Raw genomic sequence first — 18,063 nt, forward strand, 5'->3', positions numbered from 1 at the left:
GCAACCTGAAGGACCAAATACCCCAGTTTAGATGCTTAAGAAACAGATCAAGAGTTCCGAAAAGCCTAGATATTATCTACAGGTGGTGAGGAGCTAAAGCTGCGTCACCCTCCCGCGGTGCATATTGGGAGATGTAGTCTCGGACCGGCCCACTACCTCTTGGGAGTTGTAGTCCCCGATCTGGTAAAGGGAAGAAGGACGCAACTTCCAAATTTTGAATTAGTCGTAAGGGAGAAAAACAAGAGGGGAACCCAAAACATCCTGCGAAGTCAAGTTCTTTCGGCCTATCTCGGCCTCACGAGTAGCCGAAGTGGCGGGGAGACGGACCCGAGACGGGCGGGGAGACGTTACGTTGACGCAGGCGTGGCCCTGCCCAATAGGATTTGGCGGGATTTCCGAAGGCGGCAGACGGAGTGGACGCTGCCGCCTGAGACCGCGGCCTGAAGAGAGCTGAGACGCGCCCCAGGAGCGCAGTTAGGAGCTGAAAGTCGCCTGGGTTTCGTGCAGAAGGCCGGAGCAAGGGCGTAGAGAAGTGGGGTGCAGGTGAGGGGGTCTGCAGTCCGTCCGGGGTCGGGCGCGCGCGGGTCCGGCGGACTGTAGTCGGAGCGCGCAGCCCGCCCGGGCGAGTTACGCTGCAGGCTGAGGTGAGTGTGAGGCGCAGACCTGGCCCCTTCCCACCGCGTAAGCCGGACCCGAACCCGTACCCGGACCCAGACTTGGGCCCCAGCTCCCTTAGCGGGCTTAGGGGCCCCTCCATGCCAAGTAAAAAACTCGGATATGGCGGGGCGGGGCGGGGCGGAGCAGGGTTGTGCCCGGGCTAGTCCGACCCTCGGAGCTCATTGTGGCGAAAATAGAAGCGCATTCTAGAGCTGGGAGGAACCTTACTGGCCTTCACTTGCAACATCCACTTTATGGGCGTGGGCGAGGAAGCCCAAGATCCAGAGAGGTGTAGTGACTTAAAAGTCACAGCTCTTAAGCCAGAGCCGGATTTCTGGTGAGTGCCCTTTCCGTTACACAAAGTTTGGCTTACAGAGTTCCCAGCTCCAGTTGCCAGTAAGGTATTTGCGTTTTTTAATGCGGAAGACCGTTCAAGTGATGTCTAGGGAATGATCTCTAGTGAGATTTGTTGTTTTTTCTTAAACTTCTGAAGTGAAGTGTAGTATACAAATAGAAAAATGCACAGATCAAAAGTGTTTACAGCTCCATGAATCATTACAAAATGAATATATCTGTGTAATCACCACTCAGGTCAAGAAATAGAATGCTGTCAGCACCCAAGAAGCCTCCCTTGTGCCCCCTTCTCTAATACTGTCCCTTTTCCCCAGAGGTAACCACAGTGTTGACTACTAACACCATTGTCTAATTTTGCCCGTTGTTGAATTTTGTATATAGGAAGACTATATATTTGTGTCTGCCTTTGCTCAACATTTTGTCTGCAGGTTTGTAAATGTCTTTGCATTTAACAGTTCTTTCTTGTTCCTATGTTGTATTCCTTATTCATTATACCGGTGGCGGATATCGGGATTGTTTCTAGTTTTAACTTGTATGAGAAAGGCTGCTGAGAAAGAATATTCCTGCATACATTTTGGTGCACACGTGTATGCTTTTCATTGGGTTAATTTCACAGAGTAGTGAAATTCCTGGGTCATAGCATTTGCCTATCTTCACCTTCCATATTTAATACCAGTTTTCTAAAGTTGTCCAATTTACACTCAAACCAGCAGTGAACGAGTGTTTAGTTGTTCCACACGTTTGCTAATACTTAGTATTGTCGGTCTTTTAAATTTTAGCTATTACCTTGTTGGTTTGTTTTTTTTTAATTATTTATTTATTTTTGGCTGTGTTTGGTCTGCGTTTCTGCACGAGGGCTTTCTCTAGTTGCAGCAAGCGGGGTGGGGGTGGGCACTCTTCATCGCGGTGGGCGGGCCTCTCACTATCGCGGCCTCTCTTGTTGCGGAGCACAAGCTCCAGATGCGCAGGCTTAGTAGTTGTGGCTCACGGGCCTAGTTGCTCCGAGGCATGCGGGATCTTCCCAGACCAGGGCTCGAACCCTTGTCCCCTGTACTGGCAGGCAGACTCTGAACCACTGCGCCACCAGGGAAGCCCTACCTTGTGGTTTTAATTTTAATTTTCCTGATCATTAATGAAGTTGAGCATTTGTTGATATGTTTATTAGCCATTTAGGTATCTTCTGTTATGCAGTGCTTGGTCAAATCTCTTGCCTATTTTTCTATTGGGTTGTCTGTCTGTTTTGCTGATTTGAAGGAATTCTTTGTATATTCTGGTTACCAGTTATATATGTGGTAAATATTTTCTCCCCTCACTATCATTTGACTTCATTCTCACAGTGGTGACTTTTGATGAATAGAAGTTCTAAATTTAAATACAGTCTAGTTTTTCAGTCTTTTGCTTTTTGGTTATTGCTATATGAATACAGTTCAAGCCATCTTTTTCATAAATTATGAAGGAAGACACTTAAATTTAAGCTGCATTCAGGTGATTCTGATATTTGGAATTATCATAAACTCACATTATGCTAAACATGCCATCTAAGAGCTACACCTGAACCAATCAAGAACAAATGGTTATCTTCTGTCAAGTCTCTAAGAATGGAGATTTCTTTTTTTTTTCCTGTTAATTTTATTTATTTATTTTTGGCTGCATTGGGTCTTTGTTGTCGCGCACAGCCTTTCTCTAGTTGTGGTGAGCGGGGGCTACTCTTCATTGTAGTGCGTGGGCTTCTCACTGTTGTGGCTTCTCGTTGTGGAGCACGGGCTCTAGGTGCGCAGGCTTCAGTAGTTGTGGCACACGTGCTTCGTTGCTCTGTGGCATGTGGGATCTTCCCAGACTAGGACTCGAACCCGTGTTCACTGCATTGGCAGGCGGATTCTTAACCACTGTGCCACCCGGGAAGCCCTTATCTGTTGTCTTTTTTTTTTTTTTTTTTTTTTTTTTTGCGGTACGCGGGCCTCTCACTGTTATGGCCTCTCCATTACGGAGCACAGGCTCCGGACGCGCAGGCTCAGCGGCCATGGCTCACGGGCCCAGCCTCTCCGCGGCATGTGGGATCTTCCCGGACCCGGGCACGAACCCATGTCCCCTGCATCAGCAGGCAGACTCTCAACCACTGTGCCACCGGGGAAGCCCATCTGTTGTCTTTTGAGTTAAATTTATCTTGCTTGTTAAATTGTCCAGATTTAAGTACATTTATTCTTGTGGCCATCAAAACTTGTTTGCTTTTACTAATACCTCATAATAGAAATCTTTTTGTTCTTCATTCTTTTCAACCTGAGCAGTCATAACTCTATCAAAATAATCTGACTTTGGTATAGGCCTTATATTTATATGGAAGATTTCAAACTGAGCAAGGTAATTCCATGTTATTTATTCATTTGTGCATTCAGTGAGGTCTGGAATTGATTAAAATGGTGATCTTTATGGGACTTCCCTGGTGGTCCAGTGGTTAAGACTCCGCAATTTTAATGCAGGGAGTGCGGGTTCGATCCCTCATTGGGGAACTAAGATCCCACATGCCGCACAGCCCCCCCCCCCCAAAAAAAAAGGGTGATCTTTAAATTTCATACACTTCTATTAGAAGCAAACTGTGTGACTGCAAGCCATCCTTGCCTAAGGTGGGGATACTTCTCTCATCTCAGTCCATTGTTTCTCTATCAGGAATGGAGGCTTATGGCAATTATTCTGTACCTTTGTTTCACTCCTGTCCCACCACCCCAAAACCCTGCTTTCTGGAAGGGAACAATGGAACTGAAACAGTTTAACCTTTCATCGATTTTTTTTTTTTTTAAAGTAGAGTTCTGGAAAGTCTGCATTCACTTGCCAAATATTTACCAAACACCTAAGATGTACCTAAGATTTATCATGTATCATGAGGTGTATACAAATAAATGAGACTTGGCCCCTATCCTTAAGGAATATAAAGCAGGGGAACAGAGGGATATAGTTGATCTAGTTAAGCTGTTCGTCTCTTTTTTTTTTTTTTAATTTTATTTTTTGGCTGCGTTGGGTCTTCGTTGCTGCACGCGGGCTTCTCTTGTGCGGAGCGCAGGCTTCTCTTGTTGCGGAGCACGGGCTCTAGGTGTGTGGCCTTCAGTAGTTGCGGCGTGCGGGCTCTAGGGCACCCAGGCTACAGTAGTTGTGGTGACAGACTTAGTTGCTCCTCGGCGTGTGGGATGTTCCCGGACCAGGGATGGAACCCGTGTCCTCTGCATTGGCAGGCGGATTCTTAACCACTGCACCACCAGGGGAGTCCAAGCTGTTCTACTTTATAGAAGCAAGATAGTGCTGGCTCCTCCTAAAGTCTTTCTGATACAGCTATCTAGGTGGAAGAGAAGGCTGGTGAGAGATTTTTTTTCTTTTTCCTGCCATGGGTATGTCAGTGATTAAGCCAAAAGCCTAGCAAGTAATTCTTGAAGAGATTTATTGTAAAACTATGTTTGCAGCTCTGTACTTTCTCTAGTGTTCTTCCTGATGGCCATCTGTACTTTTCAGTATTGAACACTAAGTAATGGCTATGCAGATGCAGCTTGACGCAAATGCAGATACTTCAGTGGAAGAAGAGAGCTTTGGCCCACAACCTATTTCTCGATTAGAGGTATGTGCTTGGTTGCTAATTTTAGAATTATAATGCTGGACAAGATTGTTCTACCTATTGGGAGAAATCACAACCTTTACATAAACCATTGGTTTACTACCTAAGGTCAAAATCCAAATTAGAGTTTTCAGGAGGGTTGTCAAGGATTCTGTGGAAAGGCTTAAGACAGTTGCTAAACACATCTGGCCAGATCTCTTTTTTTGTCAAGAATTCTTCTACTACATTATCATTTTTCTTTCTTAGAGCTGTATGTCAGAAACTAAGAAGCCCTATGATCCCATGGTAGAGTCTCTGCTATTTGTACTAAGTATGAAATTACTGTCCAGGGAATTACAATGGCCTGGGCCAGCTATGCAGGAAGGGGAGAGGAACAATGTCTCTCCACTGACCTCGATCTGTGCTGAAGTTACTAGGAAGACAGCTGTCATAGGCAGAGAGAAGGGCTTGGGGTTACGTTGTGAGAGTTCAAGACTCTGCAGAAGAACATCAAGCACCAGAGCTGGGGCCTTGCACTATTTCTGTTCATTGTACAGAGGCCCCAGAGTGAGTGCAGTTGACTTGGGCTGAAAGAAGCAGGATGAAAAGCTGAGAAAGCCTTCATTCTTCTGTCTCTTTATGCATATTCTTCCCGTTGCCCCCTAAGCTTCCACTCTCTGGAAGTTACTTAAACGGGTTTGTGATAAACATTGGAAAATTCAGAGTCATAACTTTTGGTTTCAGTGAGCATCCTTATACCCACACATATGTATTGCTTTTTGCTTAAATATTAATAACAGACAGGTTTCTATGGGCAGGTACTATTCTCTCCCCTCTCCCAAACCTTCCCTGACCCCCAGATACATACACATCCCCCTAATAATTCATGCTGTCCTAGAAGTCATGGTTTTGGTGGCTAATAAAAATCAAAGCTGACTTTGTATATACGGAGAAAGAAGTGCCTTTGGGTGGTTTGTTTTTGAGAAGTGGTATATAAATCCCTGACCAAAAGTAGTTTTCTCCATCTTTACTATCAATTGTTAAAACAGAGCTTTCCAGTGATTGTGCTACAAAAAGGTTATGCTAAGATATGCTTCCCTTAGCTCTGGGGCAGTGTTAGCTGTTTATCCTAGCTTAGTGTAAAACATATTTTTTTATGTGTGCTTGATGTGGAAAACATTGGGAAATGTTTAAAGTGGGCTTTTAGGGCCCAGGGTCTCAAAGTTCATTTAGAATCCTAGTCATAAAAGGTTTAGAGTTACAGGTTTAATCCAATTCATGACAAGAGTCTATTTTAATATACATAGTGCTAGTTTAAAACTACTGGTTTTGCTCTCCAGAAAGTGGGCATAGAGGGAACCTACCTCAACATAATAAAGGCCATATACGACAAACCCACAGCAAACATCATTCTCAGTGGTGAAAAACTGAAAGCATTTCCTCTAAGATCAGGAACAAGACAAGGATGTCCGCTCTTGCCACTATTATTCAACATAGTTTTGGAAGTCCTAGCCACGGCAGTCAGAGGAGAAAAAGAAATAAAAGGAATACAAATTGGAAAAGAAGAAGTAAAACTGTCACTGTTTGCAGGTGACATGATACTATACATAGAGAATCCTAAAGATGCCACCAGAAAACTACTAGGACTAATCAATGAATTTGGTAAAGTTGCAGGATACAAAATTTATGCACAGAAATCTCTTGCGTTCCTATACACTAACAATGAAAGATTAGAAAGAGAAATTAAGGAAACAATCCCATTCACTATTGCAACATAAAGAATAAAATACCTAGGAATAAACCTACCTAAGGAGGTAAGACCTCTACTCAGAAAACTATAAGACACTGATGAAAGAAATCAAGGATGACACAAACAGATTGAGAGACATACCATGTTCTTGGATTGTAAGAATCAATATTGTGAAAATGACTATACTACCCAAAGTAATCTACAGATTCAATGCAATCCCTATCAAATTACCAATGGCATTTTTTACAGAACTAGAACAAAAAAATCTTAAAATTTGTATGGAGACACAAAAGACCCCGAATAGCCAAAGCAGTCTTGAGGGAAAAAAACAGAGCTGGAAGAATCAGACTCCCTGACTTCATACTATACTACAAAGCTACAGTAATCAAGACACTATGGTACTGGCACAAAAACAGAAATATAGATCAATGGAACAGGATAGAAAGCTCAGAGATAAACCCCTGCACCTGTGGTCAACTAATCTATGACAAACGAGGCAAGGATATACAGTGGAGGAAAGACAGTCTCTTCAATAAGTGGTGCTGGGAAAAGTGGACAGCTACATGTAGAAGAATGAAATAAGAACACTCCCTAACACCATACACAAAAATAAACTCAAAATGGATTAGAGACCTAAATATAAGACAGGACACTATAAAAAACTCTTAGAGGAAAACATAGGAAGAACACTCTGACATAAATCACAGCAAGATCTTTTTTGATCCACCTCCTAGAGTAATGGAAATAAAAACAACAAATGGGACCTAATGAAACTTAAAAGCTTTTGCAAAGCAAAAGAAGCTACAAACAAGATGAAAAGACAACCCTCAAAATGGGAGAAAATATTTGCAAACGAATCAATGGACAAAGGATTAATCTTTAAAATATATAAACAGCTCATGCAGCTCAATATTAAAAAAAAACAAACAACCCAATCCAAAAATGGGCAGAAGACCTAAATAGACATTTCTCCAAAGAAGACATACAGATGGCCAAGAAGCACATGAAAAGCTGCTCAACATCACTAATTATTAGAAAAATGCAAATCAAAACTACAATGAGGTATCACCTCACACTGGTGAGAATAGGCATCATCAGAAAATCTACAAACAACAAATGCTGGAGAGGGTGTGGAGAAAAGGGAACCCTCTTGCACTGTTGGTGGGAATGTAAATTGATACAGCCACTATGGAGAACAGTATGGAGGTTCCTTAAAACAGTAAGAATAGAATTACCATATGACCCAGCAATCCCACTGCTGGGCATATACCCAGAGAAAACCATAATTCAAAAAGACACATGCACCCCAAAGTTCATTGCAGCAGTATTTACAATAGCCAGGTCATGGAAGCACCGTAAATGCCCATCGACAGATGAATGGATAAAGAAGATGTGGGGGCTTCCCTGGTGGTACAGTGGTTAGGAATCCTCCTGCCAATGCAGGGGACACGGATTCGAGCCCTGGTCCGGGAAGATCCCACATGCCACGGAGCAACTGAGCCCATGCACCACAACTGAGCCTGCCCTCTAGAGTCCACGAGCCACAACTACTGAGCCCGTGTGCCACAACTACTGAAGCCTGCGTGCCTAGAGCCCGTGCTCCACAACAAGAGAAGCCACTGCAATGAGGAGCCTGTGCACCACAACGAAGAGTAGCCCCCGCTCGCCACAACCAGAGAAAAGCCCATGCACAGCAATGAAGACCCAATGCAGCCAAAGATAAAAGAATTTTTTTTAATTTAAAAAGATGGGGCTTCCCTGGTGGCGCAGTGGTTGAGAGTCCGCCTGCCGATGCAGGGGACACGGGTTCGTGCCCTGGTCCGGGAAGATCCCACATGCCGCGGAGCGGCTGGGCCCGTGAGCCATGGCCGCTGAGCCTGCGCGTCCGGAGCCTGTGCTCCGCAACGAGAGAGGCCACAACAGGGAGAGGCCCACGTACCGCAAAAAAAAAAAAAAAAAAAAAGATGTGGTACATATATACAATGGAATATTACTCAGCCATAAAAAGGAATGAAATTGGGTTATTTGTAGAGACATGGATGGATCCTAGAGACTGTCATACGGGTGTAGAGAACAAACATGGACACCAAGGGGGGAAAGTGGTGGTGGTGGTGGGATGAATTGGGAGATTGGGATTGGCATATATACACTAATATGTATAAAATGGATAACTAATAAGAACCTGCTGTATAAAAAATAAATAAAATTCAAAACAACCCCCACTGGTTTTGATAATGAATAGGTTGATAATTTGTTATTAAATGCCTCAAATTTTAGGTCATACTTTTCAAAGCTTTTGTGTATAATATCACAGTTAAAAAGAGCTCTGTGAAGTAGGTAGGACAAATAACCACATTAGACAGATGAGGGAATCGAAGCTTAAATTTATCCACAGTTTTCTTCACTTGCAGCAATGTGGCATACATGCCAATGACGTGAAGAAATTGGAAGAAGCTGGATTCCATACTGTGGAGGCTGTTGCCTATGCACCAAAGAAGGAGCTAATAAATATTAAGGGGATTAGTGAAGCCAAAGCTGATAAAATTCTGGTAAGTACTGTTTGTGTGACCGAGGGAGGCAGTAGTGGTACGAAAGGGTGTACAGTGAAAGGCTACAGTCTTCCTCCTTCCACCCCTCCTGTGTCACCCTCTTCCCCTTTCCAGAAGTGACTGCATTACCAGATGATTATCTTTGTATGTGCCTCCTTGCCTAAATTGGGATTTTTCTTAGGGAATTGCAGTATCACAGGTTATGACATAAATAATACTAAGTTGACTACCAGTTTGCACTCCCACCAGCAGTGAGTGGTATGTACCTTATCGTTCTGGATATTATGATTTCATGCCTTAGAAATACACTCATTAGTATGCAGCCACAAAAAATAGTTTCAAAGAATATCCATTGACATAGGAAAATATTACTGATATAAGAAAGCAGGTTAACAAAACATGTTTGTGTGCATATATGTTTTTGTTTTTAAAAAAATGTGTGTTTTTATATATGTATAGCACATACACTGGGGATAGATACACTAAAATATTAACATTGTTTCTGGATGGTGAGAATGTGACCAGTTTTTATTTTTGCCTCAATTTTCTGAAGTTTCTACCGTTTCTATGATAAACATGTATTAATTTAAATAGAAAAGCTGTTTTTATTGCTTGAATATTAAAGTCATGTTAATTAGGCTCTCAGGGTATATAATCTGTTAGTCAACTAGTCATAAGCAAGATTCTTTAATAATAAGGAAAAATGTGATTATGAATCATACGCTTGTTTTTTTTAACCTAAATAAATGACATAAAAGTGATTTCACTGGCTTAACCTAAATGAGGTAGTAACTTAATAACCCTTTATATTATATAGCACTTTAACTTTTTTAAACTTTTTTTTAATTGAATTTTTATTTTATATTGGCATATAGTTGATTTATAGTGCTGTGTTTCAGGTGTACAGCTAAGTGATTCATATACATATATCCACTCTTTTTCATATTCTTTTTCCATATAGGTTATTATAGAATATTGAGTAGAGTTCCCTTATAGCACTTTAACTTTGAAATCCCATCCCTTTCATATATACAGTATTCTCACTTAGCCTCATAATGACACTGGGAAAGACAGGACCAGTATTATCTCTGTCTTACAGATAAGGAAACTTAGGCACAGTGATTCAATTATTTATCCAAAGTCATGCAGTTAGTCACAGAACTAAGACTAGAATCCAATTATTTTCATCCTGATATACTGTGATCCTTTCTCATTTCCCTCCGAAGTCTTACAGCTACTATTCATTTTTCTTGCTTCATATATTCCTTTAGCATTCATACCCTGTGATTACATTTTATTTTATGCACTTATCCTTTGGTATTTACAGGCTATACCTTGGAGATAATAGCAGGTTAGGTTCCAGACCACCATAATAAAGCAAATATTGCAGTAAAGTGCCACGAACTTTGTTGTTTCCCAGTGCATATAAGTTGTGTTTATACTGTTCTGTAGTCTATTAAGTATACAATAGTATTACATCTACAAAAACAATGTACATACCTTAATTTAAAAATACTTCATTACTAGAAAATGCTAACCATCATCTGAGCTTTCAGTGATTTGTAGTCTTTTTGCTGGTGAGGGTCTTGCCTCCATGTCAGTGGCTGCTGACTGATCCGGGTGGTGGTTGCTGAAGGCTGGGGGTGCTGCAGCAGTTTCTTAAAACAAGACAACAGTGAAGTTTGCCACGTATATTGACTCTTCCTTTCATGAATGATTTCTCTGTAATATGCAGTGCTATTTGATAGCATTTTACCCACGTAGAAATTTTTCCAAAATTGGTAATCAGTCCTCTCAGACCCTGGCACTGCTTTATCAACCAAGTTTATGTCATGTTCTAAATCTTTTGTTGTCATTTCACCAGGGTCTTCACAGCATCTTTACCAGGAGTAGATTCTATCTTAAGAAACCTCTCTTTTTATCCATAAGAAGAAACTCCTCATCCATGAAAGTTTTATCATGACACTGCAGCATTTCAGCCACACCTTCAAGCTCTACTTCTCATTCTTTTGTTACCAACCAGGGTTCTTGGCCTTCTTAATCAATGGAAATTGATCAGAGGCCAGACAAGAAATTCAGGCAAGGCTTTATTGGGGCCCCTGCTGCAGCAGGGGGGAGCGAGAACAAACAGCAGCCTCCTTTGCTTGCTCGCTCCCTGAGTGGGGGTGAGCTTGTTCTTTACGTGGGGTGAGGGTAGGGGTGTGTCCAGGCGTCGGGCTGGAGGGGTGGCTTAGGTGGTTTGCCCATCCCTTAGTCCGTGTTTCGTGTAGGGTGCATGGCAGTACCCTCCTTTTGCTCCAGGCTCTTCAAAAGTGACAGTTGGGTTTTTTGGTCTCTTTGTATGTTTTGTCCAGAATTTGCCCTAATTGTGCATGCAGACAGTTATTTTTTGTCCCATACAGTTTCTTTGTATTTTGTTGCTCAAGGAGAGGTGTGTCCAGGTGCAAGCATTGCAGCACTGCAGCAAAGGGTCCCAGGTCCCAGCCTGTCTCACTTGTTTTTTCCACCACATCTGTATTTACTTCCTCTGTTGAAGTCTTGAACCTGTTAGAGTCACCGTGAGGGTAAGAATCAACTTCTTCGAGACTTCTGTTTAATGATATTTTGATCTTTTCTCATGAACCACGAATGTTGTTGTTGTTTATATATATACTTTTTTTTTTAACGAATGTTCATAATGGCATCTAGAATAGTGAATCCTTTTCAAAAGGTTTTCAGCTGACTGCCCAGATCCATCAGAGGAATCACTATCTATGGCTACTATAGCCTTACAAGGTGTATTTCTTAAATAGTAAGACTTGAAAGGTGAAATTACTCCTTGATCCACAGGGTGCAGAATGGAAGTTGTGTTAGCAGGCATGAAAACAACATTAAATCTCATTGTACATCTCCATCAGAGCTCTTGGGTGACCTGGTACATTGTCAATGAGCAATAAAATTTGAAAGGAATCTTTTTTCTAAGCAGTAGGTCTCAAAGTGGGTTTAAGATATTCAGTAAACCATGTTGTAAACTGATGTGCCATCATCCAGACTTTGTCATTACATTTATAGAGCACAAGCAGAATAGATTTAGCATAATTCTTAAGGGCCCTAGGATTTTCAGAATGGTAAATGAACATTGGCTTCAACTTAAAGTCACCAGCGGCATTAGCCCCTAAAATGAGAGTCAACTGGTCCATTGAAACTTTGAAGCCAGGCATTGACTTCTCTTCTGTAGCTGTGAAAGTCCTCAATGGCTTCTTCCAATATAAGACCATTTCGTCTACATTGAAAGTCTGTTGTTTAGGGTAGCCAGATTCATTCATTATCTTAGCTAGATCTTGTGGATAACTTGCTGCAGCTTCTACGTCAGCACTTGCTGCTTCACCTTGCTCTTGAATGTTATGGAGATGGCTTCTTTCCTTAAACCTTATGAACCAACCTCTGCTAGCTTCACACTTCTCTTCTGCGGCTTCCTCACCTCCCTCAGCCTTCACTGAGTTGAAGAGAGTAGGGCCTTGCTCTGGATTAGGCTTTGGCTAAAGGGAATGTTGTGGCTGCTTTGATCTTCTACCCAAACTACTAAAATTTTTTCCATGTCAGCAGTAACGCTGTTTCTCTTTCTTATCATTCATGTGTTCACTGGAGTAGCACTTTTAATTTCCTGCAAGAACTTCCTTTGCATTCACAACTTGGCTAACAGTTTGGCACAAGATGCCTCGCTTTCGGCCTATTTCAGCTTTCGACATGCCTTCCTCAACCAAGCTTAATCATTTCTAGTTTTTTATTTAAAGTGAGAGATGTGCAACGTCACTCCTTTCCTCCTCTAACTTCACTTAGAGGCCACTGTAGGGTTATTAATTGGCCTAATTTCAATATTGTTGTGTCTCAAGGAATAGGGAGGCCTGAGGAGAGGGAGAGATGGGGGAATTGCCAGTGGGTGGAGCAGTCAGAACACACAAAACATTTATCAATTAAGTTCAGTCTTATATAGGCGTGGTTTTTGGCAGCCCAAAACAATTATAGTAACATCAAAGACCACTGACCACAGATCACCATTACAAATGTAATATGTAATAATAATTGTAATAAATGTAATAATAATGAAAAAGTTTGAAACACTGTGAGAATTACCAAAATGTGACACAGAGACATGAAGAGAGCAAATGCTTTTGGAAAAATGGTGCATATAGACTTGCTCAACACAGGGTTGCCACAAACCTTCAATTTGTAAAACGCAGTATCTGTGAAGCACAATAAAATGAAGGGCAATAAAATGAAGTACGCTTGTATGTTGTTACAGAGTTTATCTTTACTCTTGGAGTTTTCTGTAGTGCAAAGCAAGTATTTAATTTATAAAATTATATATTTATAGTTTGTGTTGACTATTGTTATACAGAATTTTCTATGAAAAATAATCTTCACACGCTAAAGAATCTTCAAAAAATGCATCCTACAGCTTCAGTACATGTAGTTCTGCCACATAACCTAGTCAGATGGACAATATCTGAGATTTATTTAATATCTCATATAATAATATATATACAACCCAGTAAATTCTGTTTTATTGTGTATTATACTAAGAGCTTTGATTTTTTTTTTTTTTTTTTTTTTTTTTTTTTGTGGTACGCGGGCCTCTCACTGCTGTGGCCTCTCCCGTTGCGGAGCACAGGCTCCGGACACGCAGGCTCAGCGGCCATGGCTTACGGGCCCAGCCACTCCGCGGCATGTGGGATCTTCCCATACCGGGGCACGAACCCGTGTCCCCTGCATCGGCAGGTGGACTCTCAACCACTGCACCACCAGGGAAGCCCTGAGCTTTGAATTTTTAAGCACTGTTATTTTATAGTATTAATTCAGTGGGCTCAAAAATTATAAGTAATTCTTAATTTAAACCCTTAAAGATGTTGCCATCCATGAAGTATGAAGTTGTCATTTATTGGATTGCTCAAATAAATAAATTTGTTGAAGTGGTAACTTAATTGAATAAGTAAGAATTCTGAATACCTAATACCTCTTTGAAAGATTGTGATATTAAGCCAGTAGGTGTCCCTAAAGTCTATATGTTGTTGATTTCTGGGCATCTGTTTTTGTGACTGAACAGATCCTGACCTTTGCTTATGCCTTGTCAGACATAAAAAACTCCTTGTCAGACATTGAAAACTCCTACAGATTTAAGACAGATGAAAGCAAGCTTATATAAACAAAATAATAGAAGTCAAGTTCTGCCAGATTAGGCAGTTGGCATGGTTTTTACTTAAAATTTCACTTTGGTTATAATCTGTTCCTTTAAGAGCTCATAGACTAGAAAATGTCGAGCTTAAAATGACAAGAAGGGAAAACATCTCCTATGAGTTTGGTTTTTTTACTTCACATTTTTGATTAAAATTTTTGAACTTACTGGGAAGTTGAAAGAATGTTACAATGAACACTTATTTATCCACCACCTAGACACTGCTATTAACATTTTAATATACTTATTTATCTCTCTATCCAGCCATCAGTCCATCTGGGATTTTTTTTATGCTTTTCGAAGACAGTTGTAGATGTCAGTACACTTCCCCCTAAATATTTTAGCATATATTAACTAGAGTTAAATATTGGTTTATAGTTCTTATCCCCTCTCTTTAGTATTTTTATTTTCTAATTTTCATTCTTCCTGAAGATTAGTAAAAGTTATAGGAATAAAGAAGGAAAGAAAATTCTCAAAGAAATAATACAAGATTTCCCAGAGCTAAAGGGAAGCAGAAGTCTAAGGCCCCACAGAGTGTCAAAGATGCACACCTAGACTCCTCAGTGTGAAATTTTCAGTATACCAATTATAAGGAGAAGATTCTGAAAGATTTCAGAGAGAAAAATGTAAGTGACCTCTAAAGGAACAAAAATCAAAAAGATAGCACATTTCTTATTAGAAATCTGGATGGTAGAAGCTAGTAGAGCAATGCCTTCAAAATTCTGAGGGTAAATAATTTTAAACCTAGAATTCTATTTGTAGCAATATTATTCACCCAGTGTTAGAGCAGAATACAACATTTTCAGAAATACAAGAATTCAGAACATTTTTCTCTCATCCTATTCTTTCTTAGGAAGTTACTTGAGGATATACTTTACTAAAATGAGGGCAGGAAACATAGGATCTAGGTTGGAGAGACTCCAACTCAAATAGTCGGTGAAGGAAAGCCCAGGACAGTAGATAGCCTGGAGAGCAGATAGCCCCATTTGCAGAAGAAAAGGATACCTTCAGGGGGGAAAAGGATTAGCAGAATACATAGTAAGATTGAGAGGTTGAAAAATTTGAGAAATGATAAAGTCAGAGAGTACTAGAGAAAGATATTCCTCAGATATAAAATCAAGGTAAAATGGAGCATGATTTTGAAACTAGCGGCATATAAAAAAGAATTCATTTGAATTTGACAGAAATCTTTGAGAGACATCGGTTGTTAACATTGGAAGCTTAGTGAAAGAATTGTATTTCTAGCACACCATTTGGTTCTGCAATAACTATAATATAAACATTGTAAGGAGTTTTCAAGTGAAGTATTAAGCATATAGAGAAGTTTAGAGAATAATGCAAACCCACGATTCAGCCATTTATTGGTTTTCTCCCTTTGTGGAAAGTTTTTAAATTACAGGTTTAATCTCTACTTGCTATAGATCTATCCAGATTTTCTCCTCCCTCCCTCCCTCCCTCCCTCCCTCCCTCCCTTCCTTCCTTCCAACTCAAACAATTTATTTTACTGAATTTAGATTCAAGCTCAGCTAATTATTTGGGGCCTGGACTTGGATTCTTTTTCTACTTAAGTGAGTTTTGATAGTTTGTGTCTTTCTAGGGATTTCTGTATTTCTTATAAGTTATCTGTTGGCATATATTTATTTTTGTAATGTTGGTAGTAATGTCCCCTCTTTCATTTCTGATTTTAGTGATTTGAGTCTTTTTAAATCAATTTTGCTTATTTTTTCAAGGAACCAACTTCAGGTTTCGATGATTTTTCTCTATTGTATTTCTATTCTCTATTTTACTAGTTTCTACTCAAATTTTATCTTCTTCCTTCTTGCTTTATGTTTAGTTTGCTCTTTCTTCAGTAACTTAAGGTGGGAAGGTTACGTTATTGATTTAAGATCTCTCTAATATAGGCATTTACAGCTATAAATCTCCCTTTAAGCACTGCTTTTGCTGCATCCCATACGTTTTGGTATGTTTTGTTTTCATTTTCATTCATCTCAATGAATTTACTAAATTCCCTTGTGATTTCTTTGATTCATTGGTTATTTAGGAATGTAATGTTTAATTTCCATGTATTTGTGAATGCATTTATTTATTATTTTTTATAAATTTATTTATTTATTTTTGGCTGCATTGGGTCTTCGTTGCTGTGCACAGCCCTCCTCTAGTTGCGGCAAGCGGGGGCTACTCTTCATTGTAGTGCGTGGGCTTCTCATTGCAGTGGCTCCTCTTGTTGTGGAGCATGGGCTCTAGTCGCCCGGTCTTCAGCAGTTGTGGCTCGTAGGCTCAGTAGTTGTGGCTTGCAGGCTCTAGAGCGCAGGCTCAGTAGTTGTGGCGCACAGGCTTAGTTGCTCCACAGCATGTGGGATCTTCCCAGATCAGGACTTGAACCCGTGTCCCCTGCATTGGCAGGCGGATCCTTAACCACTGCACCACCAGAGAAGCCTGATAACTTTTTAAAGAGAGATCATTCTGGAAATTTTGTTAGATGTTATCTCTTCCCACTGTATGCCTGGTTTTTACTAAGCGTATTTCATCGATTTGGCATTTCTTATTTTTCCCCAGACTGAGGCAGCTAAATTAGTTCCAATGGGTTTCACCACTGCAACTGAGTTCCACCAAAGGCGGTCTGAGATCATACAGATTACTACCGGCTCCAAAGAGCTTGACAAACTACTTCAAGGTATAGTAATCCCTTATCCTGTGCTGTGAACTGCGGTTAGCAAAGCATCCAGGTTATAGAATATAACTAAATAAAATATTTGGGTCGGGTTTATGTGTTTGATAGAATTAAGAAATAAAGAGAAGTATTCACATTGAAGAAGGAAGACTGCTGGAGGGTGGTACTTGACTTAAAAAATACTAAAATTATCTGCCAATTAAATAATTTAATCTCCATTTAATATTACATTCTGAGAGTAAGCTCCCTCTGCCTAAAGAATAATTATAACCTTTTATCTACCACAAGGTAGAAAATCTGATGACTGGTTAAAACACTCCATGCTTGAATACTACTTTGTAGTATCAATACATTGTAGTGCACACTAATCTTCAGGACTTTATGGAAAGCTGTAAAGGTTTTGAACTTTTGAAAGCACTGCTGTCTTAAATTTTTGCAGAGTTAGATTTGGTCCTTGTTGCTTCCCCAAATATTCGATCATTCAAGTTTCCTTTTTTTTTTAGGGCACAAAATAGCATGGGTTCAGGAATCACACTCAAATTTGAGCATTTGCTTTCTCTCCTGTTCCCCGCTCAGCATTTACTGGCTGTATTACATGGTGCAGACTACTTATTGTGGTCTACGCCTCGGTTTTCTTATGTTCATAATGAGGACAAAAAGACTTCCTACCGGGACTTCCCTGGTGGCGCAGTGGTTAAGAATCCGCCTGCCCATGCAGCAGACATGGGTTCAAACCCTGGTCCAGGAAGATCCCACATGCCACGGAGCAACTAAGCCCATGGGCCACAACTACTGAGCCTGCACTCTAGAGCCCACGAGCCACAACTACTGAGCCCACACGCCTAGATCCCGTGCTCCACAACAAGAGAAGCCACTGCAATGAGAAGCCCGTGCACCACGACGAAGAGTAGCTCCCGCTCACCACAACTAGAGAAAGCCCGTGCGTAGCAACGAAGACCCAATACAGCCATAAATAAATAAATTTATTAAAAAAAAGACTTCCTACCTTATAAGTTATTGGAATTAAATGAATTGATATATATATAAATACATAGCACAATGCCAGATACACAAGAGACATTTGGTAAACATTAGATATTATTTATAATTTATTTTTTGAAATGACTGCTTATTGACTTGTGATGGCATAGTTCTGTATATTGATTTGTGGTGATAGTGAAATGAAGCTACAGATGTGATAAAATTGCATAGAACTACACACACACAAATGAGTGCATATATACCTGGAGAAATCTGAATAAGCTCTGTGGATTGTATCCATATCAGTTTTCT

At 40.5% G+C, this 18,063-nt stretch overlaps 1 protein-coding gene across 4 annotated transcripts in view; it reads left to right on the forward strand.

The window, feature by feature from the left end:
- The first annotated feature begins 307 nt into the window (after nucleotides 1–307).
- Nucleotides 308–18,063, forward strand: part of RAD51 (RAD51 recombinase) — a 34,044-nt gene continuing 16,288 nt past the window's right edge. Inside the window, exons 1-5 of one of the 4 annotated variants that reach the window (XM_079912240.1) lie at nucleotides 308–644; nucleotides 4,236–4,356; nucleotides 4,510–4,612; nucleotides 8,750–8,887; nucleotides 16,656–16,773. In XM_079912240.1, the coding sequence (XP_079768366.1) occupies nucleotides 4,526–4,612; nucleotides 8,750–8,887; nucleotides 16,656–16,773 (343 nt within the window). In that variant the 5' untranslated portion in view covers nucleotides 308–644; nucleotides 4,236–4,356; nucleotides 4,510–4,525. The other 3 variants (XM_079912241.1, XM_079912239.1, XM_079912242.1) reach the window with 3 other exon arrangements.

The sequence above is a fragment of the Stenella coeruleoalba genome (genome assembly GCF_951394435.1).
Source record: "Stenella coeruleoalba genome assembly, chromosome: 2".
Taxonomy (NCBI): domain Eukaryota; kingdom Metazoa; phylum Chordata; class Mammalia; order Artiodactyla; family Delphinidae; genus Stenella; species Stenella coeruleoalba.